This window comes from Mercenaria mercenaria, chromosome 2 (assembly GCF_021730395.1).
Source record: "Mercenaria mercenaria strain notata chromosome 2, MADL_Memer_1, whole genome shotgun sequence".
In the NCBI taxonomy this organism is placed as follows: Eukaryota; Metazoa; Mollusca; class Bivalvia; order Venerida; family Veneridae; genus Mercenaria; species Mercenaria mercenaria.
Genome location: NC_069362.1, coordinates 50,325,428 through 50,343,415, shown reverse-complemented (window position 1 = coordinate 50,343,415; position 17,988 = coordinate 50,325,428). Strand labels below are relative to the sequence as shown.

General features: G+C 36.7%; 2 protein-coding genes across 4 annotated transcripts in view; one reads left to right on the top strand and one right to left on the bottom strand.

The window, feature by feature from the left end:
- The window catches only part of LOC123552890 (methionine--tRNA ligase-like), a 28,714-nt gene extending 11,990 nt beyond the window's left edge, over window positions 1-16,724 (top strand). For 2 of the 3 annotated variants that reach the window (XM_053536567.1, XM_053536568.1), the window contains 12 exons: window positions 2,048-2,169; window positions 2,919-3,089; window positions 3,495-3,708; window positions 5,617-5,750; window positions 7,878-7,957; window positions 8,684-8,815; window positions 9,497-9,601; window positions 10,667-10,796; window positions 11,207-11,404; window positions 11,936-12,066; window positions 12,529-12,647; window positions 16,611-16,724. In XM_053536567.1, the coding sequence (XP_053392542.1) occupies window positions 3,597-3,708; window positions 5,617-5,750; window positions 7,878-7,957; window positions 8,684-8,815; window positions 9,497-9,601; window positions 10,667-10,796; window positions 11,207-11,404; window positions 11,936-12,066; window positions 12,529-12,647; window positions 16,611-16,642 (1,173 nt within the window). In that variant the 5' untranslated portion in view covers window positions 2,048-2,169; window positions 2,919-3,089; window positions 3,495-3,596 and the 3' untranslated portion in view covers window positions 16,643-16,724. Of the gene's footprint in view, window positions 1-507; window positions 650-2,047; window positions 2,170-2,918; window positions 3,090-3,494; window positions 3,709-5,616; window positions 5,751-7,877; window positions 7,958-8,683; window positions 8,816-9,496; window positions 9,602-10,666; window positions 10,797-11,206; window positions 11,405-11,935; window positions 12,067-12,528; window positions 12,648-16,610 lie in introns of those variants that run through there. The other variant, XM_053536569.1, reaches the window with a different exon arrangement.
- Window positions 1-17,988, bottom strand: part of LOC128555113 (target of rapamycin complex subunit lst8-like) — a 494,046-nt gene that overhangs the window by 133,187 nt on the left and 342,871 nt on the right. The gene's annotated exons all lie outside the window — the stretch shown is intronic.

Here is a 17,988-nt window from a genome sequence, read left to right as displayed (position 1 = left end):
TGCGGCATGCAGTGTATGTAAAATGTACTCCTCTGGCGTACTACTGTGTTCGCGGCATATACACAGCAAATACGCAGCATGTACGCCACAGAGGCTTGCTTTTGTAAGGGTAATTAGAATCGTGAAAAAACGGATATCTTTAACTTATTTTTGCTTTCGAAATTCATTAAAATTTGTGGATTTTCTAGTAAAAATGAAGGTAGGATTAGACTGCAAAGATATATTCTTATTATACTAAACAATGGTTTAATTTAAAGCTTGCATGAAGAAATTTTACAGGGCTCTTTTCACGTGCTCAGTAATCAGCTGGCCGCTTACGGATAATTTATCAATTGGCGCTTTTTTGACAGTACACATAATCAATACTTTATCATTTAATCATAACACCTTATTGATTCTCGTTACCTGTGTGCACTCGCCGTGACGTAATTTGCTGATCAAAAAATCAGCGAGGTATGTCTACAGGATAAAGGGCGGGATTTAGCAGAAGATCAAAGGCAGGAGGGCACATTATAAGGGTATCATAGCGGCAATTAAAAAGGGCAGGGCGGGGCGCCCCACTGCGTCGCTCTAGAAATAACACTATTTATAAGAAAGGTTTTATATCAAAGGACAGCGTAGAACAATTACACTGTAAAAACTGTGATAGGTATGTGCTCACTTAATTATGAAAGATTTTATTTCGATGGATGTAAAGAAAAAATATTTCCAATGGAAAGATTTAGGCAATTTTATTTGATATGTACTAAAATATATTCTTTACTTGTTTTAAACAATGGAACTTCGAACAAATTTTTTTGCTCGGCGATATTATGACCATTTTGTGTCGATTCGCCGTAAAACCCAACTCGCTCCATCACTCGAACAAATTTTGACTGTACTTGTCTCTATATGAACTATTTACCAAAAAAAAAAAATCAGTATTTCTATCTGTGGATATATATATTTCTGCTAAAGTGGATTCCTTACTTTCTGTATTTATGCATTGTATTTTGTCAGATTTAAATTCTCTTAAACTGCTGGCCTGATTTCAAAATAATTCCACAGCAATGTCCCTTGGATGACTATCTCCCAAATTCCTTCAAGGCCTATTGATTTGTTAAAAACAATGCCATATATGGATATTGTAGACAGTTTGAGATTTCATTTGTCAGAAAATGTTAACTTGATTTCAAAATACATGTAATTTTACACAAAAGTTCCTTGCATGAAGCTGTAATAAACTGCAACAGGCTATTTGCTTTGTTTGAAATATTGCCAACTGGGGATGGAACAGGTTTTCTCTCTATATGTAGGGGCCTCCGAGTGGTTAAGGTCGCTGACTTAGAATCACTTGCCCCTTACCAATGTGGGTTCGAGCCTCACTCTGGGCTTTGAATTCTTCATGTGAGGAAGCCATCCAACTGGCTTACGGAAGGTCGGTGGTTCTACCCAGGTGCCCGCTCATGATGAAATAATACATGGAGGGGCAACTGGGTCTTCATCCACCATCAAAGCAGGAAAGTCGCCATATGACCTATACTTGTGTTGGTGTGACGTTAAACCCAACAAAAACAAAAACAAAATTATTATCTATATGTATGGTGGAACTATTTTTGCAGACTGCTAACCTGATGTGTGAAGTGAAAGCTTTAAAAATCTTCTTTTAAGAAACTGTTGGTCTGATTTTGAAATAATATCAGAAATAATGCTTCAGTGAACTTGTACTAAGTTTGAAAAAGTTGTTCTAGTTTGTTGAAAGCTTGGCCACAAGGGCATAGTCACTTTTCCTGTATGGTGTAAAATTTATTTGTTTTTTGCCTGAAACTCTGGCCTAGCTTTAAAATTTTTCTTCTGTGACCTTGCTTTGGAATTTTTTAAGCAAGCTGTGAATTTCAGATGAATGATCTAAGGCCATCTTGGCCCTCTTGTTTTATTTTAACAGAATACTTTGGAATGTTTGGTGTCTTGAAAGTATTCTATTTATAGATGAAATTATACATTTTGTCAGTGTTGTATTAACATCACCAAGGACATTAATATGTAGGTATGCTTGTTTTCTTTTCAGAGTCCTTGCAGACAGATTTGTGGAGGGTATTTGTCCATTGTGTTCCTTTGAAGATGCCAGGGGAGACCGGTGTGATGCTTGCGGGAAACTTATTAACGCCACTGAGTCGGTGAAATCAAAATGTAAACTGTGTAAAAATTCTCCAGAAGTTCGTTCCAGTGATCACTTGTTTCTAGATTTACCAAAGTTACCTGACCAGTATATATGTAATTGTTCAAAGAAGCAAGAATAAATTTGGCAATGTAGTAAGATGTTCAGTCAGAACATATTTACTTCAGAAACCATTTAGGTCTTATAGATAATTTTACCACTTTGTATAAATGTTTGGTTATGTATTTTAAAAAATGTATAATTCTGTATGTATTAGCCAGATTTTGGAATTATTTTAGCAGATAGTTTGCAGTCAAAGGCTAGTTGTTGAATTTGACCTTTAGCCTGCTAAATTTCTAAAATTGACAGGTCCATCATTCAGTTTGGGCAGTACCATTTATTATTTGAAGGGGTGTTCACAGAAAACTAATTGACTGAATAGCGAACAGTGCAGACCATGATCAGTCTGCACTGGTCGCAAAGGCAGAACGACATGCCGTCAGCAGGCTAAAGGTTAAGGTAGTGAACTGGCAGTATCAGTTTGAGACAATTTTGGCATTTCCCAGCTGGTATGGAAATCCATGTGCTTGTGACTGTGGAAGAATGCCAAAGGAGGCTGCAGAGAATACAAGATTGCACAAAATTTTTTTAGTGTCACAATGGACCCACTACTATAAACTTTTTTGAAAATTGATTTTGCTTTTAACTGCTGAAAAACAAAAGAGAAAAGGGAATATTATCTTTTATCTTGTTTATGAATATATATATTTTATATTACTAGGTCGAGTCACAATTGCAGTCTCACCTTACCAAGGTGTTTGAGTCTGGTACCTGGACTAACAATGCTAAGGTGATCACTAACTCGTGGATTAGAGATGGGCTCAAACCCAGGTGTATCAGTAGGGACTTGAAATGGGGAACACCTGTACCTCTAGAGGGGTACACTGATAAGGTATTACTTGCTTCAGTGTAGCACATAGCTGTTTTAAAAAAATATCTTTGCTTTTCAGTCTTTATTTATATGATATGAAGAATTACGAATCAACTGACTCATTAAGGTGTAGATAAGTTTTCAGAACTGTGGGGCAGTTGATGTACTGGTGTCGGTTAAGGTGTTTTTATAGGTTTAATTATGTATGTCAGCAAGTCCCTGTGTTGTCAGAAATCTTTTTGAAATTTATATGAACCCATTGATAAAACACTTGTAAAACATAGTTCATAAGTTCAGATTTGTAAACATTTTCGTATAGAAAGCAGTGTTTATTATCATGTTTTAAGATTTTCTACTTTAGAAGTCCAAGTCTGTCTATTTTAATGTGATTGGAAGTAATGAGTGTACAGTGTGTTTGTTGTGCAGGTATTTTATGTGTGGTTTGATGCTCCAATTGGATACCTCTCTATCACGGCCAACTACACGGAGCACTGGGAACATTGGTGGAGAAACCCAGATAATGTGGAGATGTACAACTTCCTCGGCAAGGATAATGTCCCCTTCCATAGTGTAATATTTCCTGCTACACTTCTAGGGGCTCAGGACAACTATACCATAGTCAGCCATATGTCTGCAACTGGTTAGTAATATATCTTAGTTTTCTTATCCTAGTGCATTATTATGTCTCCCCCAGGAGACATATTGTTTTTGCCCTGTCCATCCGTCCGTCCGTCCGTCCTTCCGTCCGTCCGTCCGTACGTCACACTTCATTTCCGAGCAATAACTGGAGAACCATTTGACCTAGAACCTTCAAACTTCATAGGGTTGTAGGGCTGCTGGAGTAGACGACCCCTATTGTTATTGGGGTCACTCAGTCAAAGGTCAAGGTCACAGGGGCCTGAACATTGAAAACCATTTCCGATCAATAACTAGAGAACCACTTGACCCAGAATGTTGAAACTTCATAGGATGATTGGCCGTGAAGAATAGATGACCCCTATTGATTTTGGGGACAGTCTATTAAAGGTCAAGGTCACAGTGGCCTGTTCATGTAAAATCATTTTTTGGAAATAACTTGAGAACCACTTGACCTACAATGTTGAAACTTAATAGGATGATTGGACATGCAGAGTAGATGACCCCTATTTATTTTGAGGTCATTTGATCAAAGGTCAAGGTCAAAGGAGCCTGAACAGTGACTTGAGAACCACTAGGCCAAGAGTGTTGAAATTTAGCGGGATGACTGGACATGCCAAGTAGATGATCCCTATTGCAGCCAACCATCAGTGTCTCTTTGACTTTTCGCTCCTGACCCCTATTGACTTCTTGCCTATAGGACTTTGCATTGGGGGAGACATGCGCTTTTTTACAAAAGCATTTTCTAGTTTGATTTAGTCTCCAGTAGATACTGGACCAATATTTTCTTTATATTGAATATTATATCATGGGGAAAAAATTGTCCAACAAATTGTTCAACACCTATCTGTCCTCCATGCTCCAGTGGTAAAGGTCACTGTCTTCTTTTAACTTTCCTTTCAAATTTATAGGTTTAAAACACTACTTTGGGTCTAGAAGTATGTCAGAGGAATAGTAACACTGCCTACCACAAAACCAGTGTGAGTTTGAACCCCCTCTACTGCAGCCAGAAGTTACACATTGGGATAAGACATGTACATTGCTTTACATTTGGCATGCTGAAGAAGCAGGGAAGATTCTAGTGGAGGTCTTCTGTGTCCTGACTCGTATGAGGAGTCCATGCATTTGCTTGTGCCAAGTTGATGGGTCTGTCCTGAGATCCCATCGGGACATCTCCTTTAAATTCATAAGTCAGTGTTGGTGTAACTTAAAACCCAACTGAACAAAGCATTACCAACTGGTACAACAGCAAAGTCTAATGTAGACAGTATAACAAATACCTTGAAATGTGTTTTGTTTAAAAAGGTAGATGGTTTCAGGTTCCTGATAGCCCTACTTGAGCATATGTTCTCAGGTAGGAAGGAGCAGCTGTTGTCTAGTGGTTAAGGTGTCAGCTGATTAACCCTGAGGTCATGGGTTTGAGTCCATTGGTCATGGCCATGCCTTCCCATATGACATTATTACTGGTTTTCCTAGGATCAGACTTGAGAGTCATTCAAGTATGCTTTAAGCTTCCATCACAGTCTAGCTAAAATAAATGTGCCGCACCATGAGAAAACCAACATCTGCGCAGTCTGGTCAGGATCCATGCTGTTCGCTAACGGTTTCTCTAATTGCAATAGGCTTTGAAAGCGAACAGCATGGATCCTGACCATACTGCGCGGATGCGCAGGCTGGTCTGGATCCATGCTGGGCACAAACACACTATGTTGGTTTTCACTTGGTGCGGCTCAAATGAGTATAAACAAAATGAGATTTCAAAATATGTCTAGAATAGTGCACAACATTGAAAGTGAACTTGGGATAGTAAGTTACTTAGTTACTTAGCATTGTATAAATGGTTTGTTAAAATTTTGCACTTTAAGAAATAGAAGTGATAAATGAAACAATAATGCTGTTTGATTTTATTTAGAGTACTTGAATTATGAAGATGGCAAATTCTCTAAAAGCCGAGAAACAGGTGTGTTTGGGGACCAGGCAAAGGACACTGGGATACCTGCAGATATTTATAGATTCTACCTCCTCTATGTCAGACCTGAAACACAGGTGAGTGAAAAATCTCCTATAACCATATGGCAGGTGGTGTTCTATTTCTATCAGATACTGGAATAATTAAATGATAGTTTGATATTCTTTCAGTTTCTGTTATGAGTTTTGTGACTCTTTATTCGATATCACAAAAACACTGGTTCTTACTATTGACAGTTTAATCATTTACACAGTTGGTTTTTAGCTCACCTGAGCACAAAGTGCTCAAGGTGAGCTTTTGTGATCGCCCTGTGTCCGTCGTCCGTCCATCCGTCATCAACAATTTGACTGTTAACACTCTAGAGGTCACAATTTTGACCTAATCTTAATGAAACTTGGTCAGAATGTTACCCTCAATAAAATCTTGAACGAGTTCGATATTGGGTCATCTGGGGTAAAAAGCTAGGTCACCAGGTCAGATCAAAGGAAATCCTTGTTAACACTCCAGAGGTCACAATTTTGGCCCAATCTTAATGAAACTTGGTCAGAGTGTTACCCTCAATAAAATCTTGGATGAGATTGATATTGGGTCATCTGGGGTCAAAAACTAGGTCACCAGGCCAAATCAAAGGAAAAGTTTTTTTAACACTGTAGAGGTCACATTTAAGACTATATATTCATGAAACTTGGTCAGATTGTTAATCTTGATGATCTGAAGGTCCAGTTTGAATCTGGGTCATGTAGGTTCAAAACTAGGTCACTTGGTCAAATCAAAGGAAAAGCTAGTTAACACTCTAGAGGCCACATTTATGACCATATCTTAATGAAACTTTGTCAGAATGTTAATCTTGATGATTCATAGGTCAAGTTTAAATCTGGGTCAGGTTGGGTCAAAAACTAGGTCACCAGGTTAAATCAAAGGAAAAGCTTGTTAACACTCTAGAGGTCACAGTTTTTGCCCAATCTTAATGAAACTTGGTCAGAATGTTACCCTCAATAAAATCTTGGACGAGTTTGATATTGGGTCATCTGGGGTCAAAACCTAGGTCACCAGGTCAAATCAAAGGAAAAGCTTGTTAACACTGTAGAGGTCACATTTATGACTATATCTTCATGAAACTTGGTCAGATTGTTAATCTTGATGATCTTAAGGTCCAGTTCGAATCTGGGTCATGAAGGGTCAAAAACTAGGTCACTAGGTCAAATCAAAGGAAAAGCTAGTTAACACTCTAGAGGCCACATTTATGACCATATCTAAATGAAACTTGGTCAGAATGTTACTCTTGATGATCCATAGATCAAGTTCAAATCTGGGTCAGGTGGGAATAAAAAACTAGGTCACCAGGTTAAATCAAAGGAAAAGCTTGTTAACACTCTAGAGGTCACCATTTTGGCCCAGTGTTAATGAAACTTGGTCAGAATGTTACCCTTAATAAAATCTTGGACGAGTTTGATATTGGGTCATCTGGGGTCAAAAACAAAGTCACCAGGGCAAATCAAAGGAAAAGCTTGTTAACACTGTAGTGGCCACATTTATGACCATATCTTAATGAAACTTGGTCAGAATGTTAATCTTGATTATCTATAGGTCAAGTTTAAATCAGGGTCAGGTGGGGTCTGAAACTAGGTCACTAGGTCAAATCAAAGGAAAAGCTTGTTAACACTCTAGAGGCCACATTTATGACTGTATCTTCATGAAACTTAATCAGAATGTTAATCTTGATGATCTTTAGGTCAAGTTTGAATCTGGGTCATGTGGGGTCAAAAACTAGGTCACCGGATCAAATCAAAGGAAAAGCTAGTTCACACTTTAGAGGCTACATTTATGACCATATCTTAATGGAATGTTGATCTTGATGATCTCTAGGTCAACAGGTCAGGTGAGCGATACAGGGCCTTGATGGCCCTCTTGTTAAGATTAACAACTGACATCATGAAAAGGTACATGCTGTAAAGATGGAAAAATTTTAATATTTAAAAAAGATGCCCGTAATTGAGTAAATAATTAATAAATTCACTGTATTGAAAAAATGACTATAAAGTACACATTTAACAGCTAATATCTGAAAAAAAGTTCAAAGTAGTGGGGTATTTAAATATGTATAATGCTAATTTATGTATAATACAAATGTATATTGTCAATCCAAAGTTGATCATTTACCAGAAAATTAGTGATTTCTGTGACACTTTTCTTCATCATTGTAGGACAGCAGCTTTAGCTGGGATGACTTTTTGTTGAAGAACAACAGTGAGCTGCTAAATAATCTAGGCAACTTTATTAACAGGTAAACTATCTGATGATACCATAACATCTTGTATACTAGTGCCATGGAGTTTGTATCTCTAGAATTTTGAATTCAACATCTTAAGAAACATAAACATATATAATTTAGAACTATGAAATGTATGTCATTTGAAAAAAACTGAATTTAACCCTTATCATGCTGGACACGATTGATTCTGCCTTTGGACCAGTGTAGATCATAATCAGCTTGCATATCCGTGCTGTCTGATGATGATCTGCACTGTTCGCCATTCAGTCAATATCTTTTTGGTAAGCACAGAGAGTTTTATTTGGTTGTTGGGATATAGTTTGATGGATTGACACAACCTCAAAATCCATGTTATTTACTGTAGAAGGGGAAATTTTGCGAGGGTTTAATTTTTGCTACATTCGTGAGGCCCTACATTTAGTGAAAATTAATCCTTGGGTAAATATTCACCATTAGTATAATTCTAATTCTAATATTATGATACTATTTTTAAAATTTCGCGAATATTAAACCTGGCGAACATACTCAAATTACCCAGCGAAAATCCGTGCTTTTACAGTAGTCACACATGAATATTACTGATTTCTCAATATTCAAGTTTTGCTAATAATTCGTAGGAAATTGTGTCAAAAGAAAGGAGACACAACTTTAAAATAATGTACATTCAAAAATCTTATTTGCAAATTTTTCTTTACAAAATACAGTGATAAACGAGTTATGATTTTGCTTGTTGAACAGGGCATTAACATTTGTGAGCAACAGTTTTGGCGGGACTATACAAGAAATGGTGCTGAATGCTGATGACTACAATCTTCTAGCATTGGTCAACAGGGAGCTGAAAACATACATAGACAACATGGAATCTGCGAGGTATGCTTGTATTGTAGAGATTGACTTACTCTGTCAAGGAGTTGGCTTCTAATGTAGAGGTAGCTTCTAATGTAGAGGTCAAGAGTTTGATCACATAGTGACATAACTTTTTTGGTCATTCATCTCCAGTTCAGATACAAGTGGGTAATTTGTTTGATACTTACAGAGGACTTTTTTGTTCTTTTATGAATTCTGGTACCCAAGTAAGGTTCACTGACTGCTTCTTCTAACTGAGATGCTGTTGAAAATGGCATAACATTTTACAATCGATTGCAGGAAAAGTCGAAACTATCAGCCAGTGTAGAGCTGTATAAGGAAGTCTTTCAGTTAATCTGAAGTTCTTTATCTCTTTGACTCGGTTGTAATTAAAGCTTGCAGCTTGTTTATTCATGAGACTTTAGCAACTTAACGAGTACAATACCATTTTTAGCTGCTAGAATGAAATACAGTTGGCCCTCAAGTGAACAAAAATACCTGGCTATGAAAAGTCAATTTCATTTCTAACTTTGTGCAGGTCTGCTAGTCTTAAAGAAATCTGACATGTTAGGAACATGGATGGTTCAGAAATGCTTGTTGAAGACATTTGCACATTAATATGTGGTAATATTTTAGAAAACTTTGAACATGGTGTTTTAAAACATTACTATAGATTTTTTTGTAAAGTTAACTGAACTATTTCAGATTGAGAGATTCCATCAGAAACATTCTGAGTATCTCCAGGCTAGGAAACCAGTTTATGCAAGAAAAAAAACCATGGGTGCTTGTAAAAGGAAGCGATGCAGATAAGTAAGTCTGACATATAAAAAACTTCTTTTCATAATGAAATACACATGTATTTGTGGCAGATTGTTTCTCATGATGGAGGGACATGCATCGGTCTATACTGTATTTTAAAGAAGACAAACTCTAATGGAAAGACAATTTCAGGCATCTTCATCTGTGACAATTACTGTACTAAACAAATGTATAATTGACTAAGATTGTGTAATATCTAATTTAAGCAGTAAATTGTTTGGTTATCCTACCCTTTTAAAATCTATTTTTATGCCCCCGTTCGTTCGTTAGTTCGTTTGTTCGTTCATCACAACGTTAACTTTTTGCATGAAGGCACTTTACTCGCGAACCACTGCACCAAGGACCTTCAAACTTCACATGCTGATAGTACTTATTGAGTACACGACCCCTACTGACTTTGGGGTCAATAGGTCAAGGTCACAGGGGCCAATGTTAACTTTTTGCATGAAGGCACTTTACTCGCGAACTTATTGACAGCTCTTGTTATTTAACGACTGGACTGTTTTCAGTCCCGCAGAATTAAAAATTGAAAAATACTTTTGCTTCCGTAAGTCTTGCGGCATGCTATTCATACTGTCATACTAATGTCCAGAGTTTGATATGATGCTTTTCCTGGCTTAATTTTGTAAAAGCCATATATCTTTCAAAATCTGGGTGATCATAGATGACCACTAGTTCTTCCGAGACGTTGGAGGAAGCCATTTTTTGCAGTAGAGTAGTTTCCCTTGGCATAATTACCCCAAAGAACCGTAAATACTAGAAAGAAAAAGTTGAGAAACAACTAAATTACCCATTTAGGGTGCCAAGTAAATAATCGGTCAGGGAAAAGTGATGTTGGCGATCGGGATCATGAATGCCATGCCGACGATTAACAGATTGTCGCCGATTGTCCGCCCATCACTAGTGTGAAGTTGTGCACCTGGTGTTCTGTCTGTGATTTCACTCAGCCATACCAGAGGTATGGTGCATTACTAATAGTGAAAAATATACATTGAATGCTTAAAAGTTTGTGTTGCATTTATCTTAAAAGATATGTCTATGATTTATCATTTTCAGAAGACTGATTCTTGTGAGCACACTTGATGGCAAGTTATCTGCCCTTGACGTGAAGGAGGAAGGCAAGTTGTTATGGAGTGTTGCAGCTGACTCAAGACCACTTCTGTCATCAAGTATCAGCAAACTGGAAGTATGTGGCCATTTGTTACACTCATTTAGTTTGTGTATATAATGTGATTTAGACAATACCTTACTCTCACATATAGGTGCTGTGTCATCAAGTACGTGTATATAATAGATTGAATGGTTCTGTTTTATATGTAGGTTATAAGTTTTAGGTAAAAAGATACATTTACTTACAAACAGCCAGCAGCCATCTATTAAATGATTTGCATTATATTCTTACAGTGTCTGCATATTTTCGATATACTTATATTATTGCATGCACATAACTTATGTCATAAGGACCCCAAAAAATATAATGTCACCGAGTTGGTAGCATAAGTCTGTGTGTTTTGAATGTTTTTTTTTTTCTGATTCATTGAGAAACAGTAATTATATAGAATATGACTGAGAACTCGCACAAACTCTTGTATTTAGATAATGCATGAGGGAGTACCCACGAGGTACATTCCATCGTTGAACGGAGGTCTGTATCGTTATGATGGGGAGAGCATAGAGGCTGTACCGTTATCTGTCGATACCTTGCTGAGCTCCACATTCAAACTTGCTGATAATACCATGATGATAGGAGGAAAAGATTTAGTCACATATGGCCTAGATCCACATACAGGACAGGTAAAATGAAAAAGAAAACTGTAGTCATTTCCATTTAGTAGAGAAAATCAAGATATGAACAAACTAAATTAGAGGATAAAGGGAAATCTGTAAATCCTTAGGGCATACAAAGCGTGGGAAACAATCAATTGCTGCAAGCTTAACTAATTATAATTTTCCCTAAGAGTTTAAATGATGAAAACTGTAACTTTGGTAGTGTAATAAGTGTATCCCCATTGACAAACTTTGATTATCCACAAAATTTTGTCATATATTGCCATTTGGTCAGCAAGTATCATTTGTATGAATTCGTTTTGTTGAACAACTGGATTGAAGGGGGAAACAGATGTTTGACAGCCTTTTACTAAAGACTTTAAGACCAAAGAAATACATTCTTCAATTCTTGGAAAGTTACTCATTATAAGAATAGATACAGTTTTACTAGACATGTCAAGTGGACAAGCATTTGATAAACTGTTCTACAATCTGAAGTTGATAATTCTAGAAGAAAGCAGGTCTTGAATTCAGTATTATTGAAAATATGTATTTTAGGTAAGATATGCATGTGGTGTAAAGGGATGTCAGACATTTGGTGAACAAGTTATGAATGAGGAAGATCTGTTGGTTGTCAGCAGACAAACACAAACTGTCAGGGCAGTCGATTCTCGGTCAGGTTCAGAGAAGTAAGTATATTTACTGGCAACAAACACTTGTCTTCAAGTTACATTTTTAAAGTTTGATTTATTATTGAGATAGTTTATGAAGAAAGTTCACAGCATTTTTGAGCCACATGCAGGCAAACTTCTGACTGCTGCAGAAAAAGCTGTCTTACACAAAGGTTAAATTAGTGTGTTGGGGTCAGATTTTTTCTTGAGAAGGTTTTTCAAAAGTTATAATTTCTAATCTAAGGTTTAGACAAGGAAAAGTGTAATTACTATCGACTGTATATTTAAGGCTACAAAGGTAAGAGTGGTATTCAGTAGGTTTAATAAATATACTACAGGTTATTAAATTATTCTGTGCTGTATGAGTACTAAGAATATCTTGTCAGTGGAGTTTAATGTTCTTCTGCCTCAGCTGCTATTAAAAAACCCCAGAAGAATCATTCAGACAACAATCCTAGTTTTTAGTATTGTTTTGAACAGGTGGAATTTTAGTGTTGGGGAGCATGAACTAACATGTAATAAAGGTCAAAGACAGGTCATCTCTAGTGACCATGACAATATGGAAGAAGAAGTAGATATAGTCACTTGTGATTTAGAAGGTCAGTACATTGTTAAAGTAACAACTTCAGTAGTTAGTCATGACAGTATGAAAGGTTAGATATAGTAGTCGCAACTTGACCGCGATGGCTGATCTTAAGCTGATTATTCATATCGACTATTTCATTGTAGAAATCAAGGGTAATTAGGGTAGCAGTGTATATTTATATGGCATTGGTTTGTATACAGTTCAACATCAAAGTATATATACTTACATTTGATCAGTTGAAACTTTCCAATACACTAACTTATAAGTACACAAATGTATATTTCCTTTTTCTCATGCACATCCTTTTCAATAATAGGTTGTGCCTCATTGTGTAATATGTATTTTAATACAAAGGTCAACTGCGTCCACTATACAATATGTATTCATAAGATTGTTATCAGTCAACGAAAACCTCAGTGAGAATATTTATATGATGCAGATGATTTTGCAATAATTTTTAGCTGGACTATTCAAAGAATAGTCTAGCTATTCTACTCACCCTGGCGTCGGCGTCACACCTTGGTTAAGTTTTTGCATGCAAGTACATACAGCTATCATTTAAAGGCATATAGCTTTGAAACTTATTTTTTCTTTTTCTAGGTCAATTACCAACCGCACTGGGTCAAGTTCCATAACTCTGACATGTATTTTGAGCAAATTATGCCCCCTTTTTGGACTTAGAAATTTGTGGTTAAAGTTTTACATGCAAGTTACTATCTTCATAACTAATGCAGATATTGAATTGAAACTTCACATGTGTCTTTGGGGTTATAAAACTAGTTGATAGCACCAAGTCCCATAACTCTGACCTTCATTTTGGCCAAATTATGCCCCCTTTTGGACTTAGAAAATTCTGGTTGAAGTTTTGCGTGCAAGTACATACAGCTTTTACTAAAAGGCATATAGATTTGAAACTCATTTTTTCTTTTTCTAGATCAATTACCAACCTCACTGGGTCAAGTCACATAACTCTGACATGTATTTTGAGCAAATTATGCCCCCTTTTGGACTTCTCATTAAAGTTATACATGCCAGTTACTATCTCCAAAACTAATGCAGATATTGAATTGAAACTTCGTATGTGTCTTTGGGGTTATAAAACTAGTTGATAGCAGCAAGTCTCATAACTCTGATATGCATTTTGGTCAAATTATGTCCCCTTTTGAACTTAAAACTCTTTTGATATTTAACCTTTTTGATTAATATTTTCCTGCTTCTTGGACAATATTTCGAATAGCCGAGCTTGGCTGTCTTATGGACAGCTCTTGTTATTGTGATGATGATGCATCAGGCATATTTTTTCCAAAAAAAAGTGTTATATTTTACCTGCAAAAAGGTCATATTTTCCCTTTTTAATATAAAGAAAAGTTCAGTAATATGCGTAATGAATAATTTTACGAAGTCTGTGTTTATATATTTTTCAACCCCAATTACCCCAACTTTGCTTCAGATTTATGTCTCATGACTGATAATTACATCACGCTAACTTTGTTTACTTTCCATCAGGTGCCAAATTCATCAGTACATTGGCATCAGTTCTTGAAAATTGGTACTATCACTATGCCAGTTATCACGAAATTTTAATGACTAGGTTTCAAATTTGGATTTTCCCCTTTTTTGCATATATCATCCTGTATTTCCCCCTACAAAGTGACAGGTTGTTTTGAAAAATAACAAAAAAAGCACTGGCAAGACTTACTGTTCCATCTTATCACCCACATCATCTGACACAAGGTGCATAACTCGGCACCAATATTTTATCAATAATGCCCCCTTTTTGGTTGGAATTATACTTTATAATATTTTATTTTATATTATTTTATTAGCTCACCTGTCACATAGTGACAAGGTGAGCTTTTGTGATCACCCTTCGTCCGTCGTTAGTCAGTGCATGCGTGCGTCCGTCAACAATATCTTTTCTGCACGATAGTGGTTTCATTTATGATTTTATTTTAACCAAACTTGCACACAACTTGTATCACCATAAGATCACGGTTCCTTTCTTGAACTGGCCAGATCCCATTATGGGTTCTAGAGTTATGGCCCCTGAAAGGGCCAAAATTAGCTATTTTACCTTGTCTGCACAATAGCAGCTTTATTTATGATTTGAATTTTACCAAACTGGCACACAACTTGTATCACCATAAGATCTTGGTTCCTTTCTTGAACTGGGGAGATTCCATTATGGGTTCCAGAGTTATGGCCCCTGAAAGGGTCAGAATTAGCTATTTTGACCTTGTCTGCACAATAGCAGCTTCATTTATGATTTGATTTTAACCAAACTTGCACACAACTTGTATCATCATAAGATCTCAGTTCCTTTATTGAACTGGCAAGATTCCATTATGGGTTCCAGAGTGATGGCCCCTGAAAGGGCCAGAATTAGCTATTTTGACATTGTCTGCACAATAGCAGCTTCATTTATGATTCGATTTTAACCAAACTTGCACAAAACTTGTGTCACCACAAGATCTCGGTTCCTGACTTGAACCGGCCAGATCCCTTAATGGGTTCCAGAGTTATGGCCCCTGAAAGGGCCAAAATTAGCTATTTTGACCTTGTCTGCACAATAGCAGCTTCATTTATGATTTGATTTTAACCAAACTTGCACACAACTTGTATCACCACAAGATCTTGGTTCCTTTCTTGAACTGGCCAGATTCCATCTTGGGTTCCAGAATTATGGCCCCTTAAAGGTCCAAAATTGGCTATTTTGGCTTTTGCAGCCATATAGAGACTTCATTTATGGTTTTATTTGATACAAACTTCCAAAATATCTTCAACAACAATAAATCTTGGATTCCATGACAAATCAGATCCAATCATGTGTTCCAGAGTTATTTTATATCTGATTACCTCCCCTGATTGTAATCAAAATGGATTTATATCAGTAAGTACTTACAGAACTTACTTGAAATTTCATTATTGTTGGACTGAGACAATCAGGGTAGATAACTATGGACTGATTTTATGTCAAATTACCTCGCTTTATTTCAAATTAAAATTGTTATATCTCCATAACTGATGAAGATACTGATCTGAAATTTCAGATTTATTTGGCAGATCCTTCTTTTGTCCACTTACAATATTTCTTTTTATGCCCTCAGCATCTACTGATGCGGGAGGCATATAGTGATCGTCCTGTCCGTTCGTCTGTCCGTACGAGGTTAACCAAATGGGACCGTTTCGTCTAGCATCAATACCCCTTACTAGAATGACTTGATACTAAAGCAGATGTAACCTGTGACCATTCTTCATCTTCAAACATCACCTGACCTCAGTTTGACCTTGACCTCATTTTGGACTTAGGTTGGTTTATATGGGCCATCTCTTGGTTAACCAAATGAGACCGTTTCGTCTAGCATCAATACCACTTACAAGAATGAATTGGTACTAATACAGATGTAACCTGTGACCATTCTTCATCTTCAAACATCACCTGACCTCAGTTTGACCTTGACCTTGACCTCATTTTGGACTTAGGTTGCTTTGTATCGACAAGGATGCCACGGGGGGCATCAACCGTTTATTGAACGCAGCTCCTTGTTTTTAATTACTTCCCTTTTACGTTACTATAAATAGCTTATTTTAATACCTTTTTATTATTGGCCTAAGGGAAAACACGAGACCAGTTTTCTGTGGTACAACATGGATGGTACCTCCAATTTTTAGGTGTATTTTAACATATCTATACATTGTAAGATTTTTTTTTCTTTTTGGTTAAATTCTTTCCCTTTGTTGTTCCTATCCTTTGGACTTAGATATTTTTTCTGAGGACCTTCTTGTCCTCAAGTGCAATGATAACAAGTGAGCGATATACCTGAGCGATATAGGGCCATCATGGCCCTCTTGTTTATAAAACTTACCATTTTCAGCTAGGTTTATAAATGCTTACAAAAGCTATTTCAGTCCTATATTTCTCACTTTGAAATAAATGGATGACTGTTGTTTAAATACATGTTATGGTATATTTCAGTGATGTGCGGGTCTTCTATGAGAATATGGTAGTTACTGTGGTTCAGAGATTCTACCCTTCAGTCACTGAGATTCCTGAAACCAAACCTAAGGGATACTGTCTCACCTGAAGAAGGTCAGTATATAATTTCAGATTTGAAATTTATTCTAACCCTTACCCTGCTTAATTTCTATAATGAACTTGTCATCTTTCAATTTGGACATTACCATCAACTGTTTAAAGGGGGTGCTTAACAAAAAGATACTGACTGAATAGTGATAAGTGCAGATCATAGTCAGACTGCATGAATGTGCTGACTGATCATGATCTACACTGGTCACAAAGGCAGAATCAATTGTGTCCAGCATGTTGAGAGTTATGCAGCAAAATATATTAAACAGTCTGTCAACAGTTTTTCCAGAGAGGTATTTCATTAAAAAGTGCAGCTACTTTTGATAAAGCAGCAACATTTTGACATTTCCTGGAAGGGGATGCAGTGAAGGTGGAACAAACATTTTTATACGCCTGAAGGGATGTATTATGTTTTACCCTTGGTGTCCATTCGCCTGTTAGCAATTTTGTGTCAGCTCTTTAATTCTTGAACCCCTTGAAGGATTTCAAACAAACTTGACACAAATGTTCACCACACAAAGACCACCTACGTGTAGAGCACATGTTTGGATGTTTCATATAAAGGTAAAGGTCACACTTAGGGGTCAAAGGTCAGATACAAGAATGACTTTGTCCAAAGCATTTCTTCTTCATGCATGGAGGGATTTTGATGTAACTTGGCACAATTATACACCATCATGAGATGAAGTGGCATGCGCATATTAACTTCCCTTAGTTGTTACTATAAATAACTTATATTGTAACTTTTTTTAGCTCACCTGTCACAAAGTGACAAGGTGAGCTTTTGTGATCGCTCGGTGTCCGTCGTTCGTCGTGCGTCCGTAAACTTTTGCTTGTGACCACTCTAGAGGTCACATTTTTCATGGGATTTTTATGAAAGTTGGTCAAAATGTTTATCTTGATGATATCTAGGTCAAGTTCAAAACTGGGTCACATGCCATCAAAAACTAGGTCAGTAGGTCTAAAAATAGAAAAACCTTGTGACCTCTCTAGAGGCCATATATTTCATAAGATCTTCATGAAAATTGGTCAGAATGTTCACCTTGATGATATCTAGGTCAAGTTCGAAACTGGGTCACGTGGGTTCAAAAACTAGGTCAGTAGGTCTAAAAATAGAAAAACCTTGTGACCTCTCTAGAGGCCATATTTTTCATGAGATCTTCATGAATATTGGTCAGAATGTTAACCTTGATGATATCTAGGTCAAGTTCGAAACTGGGTCAACTGCGGTCAAAAACTAGGTCAGTAGGTCTAAAAATAGAAAAAC